Source organism: Rhinopithecus bieti, unplaced genomic scaffold (genome assembly GCF_001698545.2).
Source record: "Rhinopithecus bieti isolate Rb0 unplaced genomic scaffold, ASM169854v2 scaffold_68275, whole genome shotgun sequence".
Classification (NCBI taxonomy): Eukaryota; Metazoa; Chordata; class Mammalia; order Primates; family Cercopithecidae; genus Rhinopithecus; species Rhinopithecus bieti.
The window spans coordinates 1,488-2,567 of NW_016825402.1; the positions used below are offsets into that span (position 1 = coordinate 1,488).

Sequence of the window (1,080 nt, forward strand, 5' to 3'; positions counted from 1 at the left end):
CAGCTCTGCTACAGTGGGAAAGAGCTCCCAACTCCCGGATTTTGCAGAGGGTGTCAGATCCGCCCAATGGTCCCTTCTCGAGGGCAGGGGACGCACTGCAGCCAGGGCTGTAAGCACCGGGCTCCCTTTGCCTTTGTGCCCCAAACATTTCCTGCAGCCACCCTTCTCCGCGTGCGCCCATGGCCAAGCGCCTAGGCGCCCGCGGGCGCGGATGCTGCTTCTCCCTATTCCATGCGCCAGAGCTCATCCTTGCCCTCCCCTTATCGCACGCTGGTGTCGGCCCTAATCCACTTCCCAAGGGGCAAGCCCCCAAGGGCAAGTCCGTGCACCTGGGAGCCCTGCGCTCTGACTAGTTGGGTTCGTTTCCCGCATTTCCAGCAGCGTTGCGACGGTGCCCAGCAGCGTCTGTCTTGGAGCGGGAGCCCAGGAACTGAGGATCGGAGATGTCCGCTGGCTCCGACCATCCCCACACGTGATGCCCAAGAAGGGTCGCTGTAGGGTGGGGTCCCCACCTGTGTCCGCCTGGTGCCCCCGCCAACTCCGATCAGGTACCCATTTGCCCCGGGCTCCCTGGGTGCCCTGCCCCCAGGCCAGCCCCATGCCCCCGCCTGGCCCACCTGGCCATTCTTGCAGAGGTCTGCCCACATACTGGTGCCGTCGCCGCCGCGCATGAGGACATGGTAGGTGAAAAAGTAGGTGCCGGGAATGTTGCACGTAAACTTGCCGCTGGCCGCGTCGTAGTTGTTGCCTAGGTTGGTGACCACGTCGTCAAACTTGAGCACCTCGTAACCCTCGTGGGGGTTCTTGAGGCCGGCGTAGAAGGCCACGCGCGGCACCGTGGTGTAGGTGGCCGTGCTGATGGCGCCGCTGCCTCCCGCGCCCGGCAGACCCGGAGGGCCCGGTTTGCCTGGCTCACCCTTCTCCCCCGGAGGCCCCACAGGGCCGGGAGGACCTGGGTCCCCGGGAGGCCCCGGAGGGCCGGGCTTGCCGGTGCGGCCCGGCTTCCCCTGGGGGCCCTGCACCAGCGTGGAAGGCGGGGGCGCGCCGCTCTGCTCGCTCAGGGCGTCGCCGCCGTCGGGC

At 67.5% G+C, this 1,080-nt stretch overlaps 1 protein-coding gene across 1 annotated transcript; it reads right to left on the reverse strand.

The window, feature by feature from the left end:
- Positions 1-349: 349 nt before the first annotated feature.
- On the reverse strand, positions 350-1,076 carry LOC108522652 (C1q-related factor-like; the record flags this gene model as incomplete). Its single annotated transcript, XM_017862998.1, has 2 exons — positions 350-430; positions 618-1,076. Coding segments are annotated over 2 exons (540 nt in total), but the record flags the coding sequence as incomplete, so codon positions are not given.
- Positions 1,077-1,080: the final 4 nt, after the last annotated feature.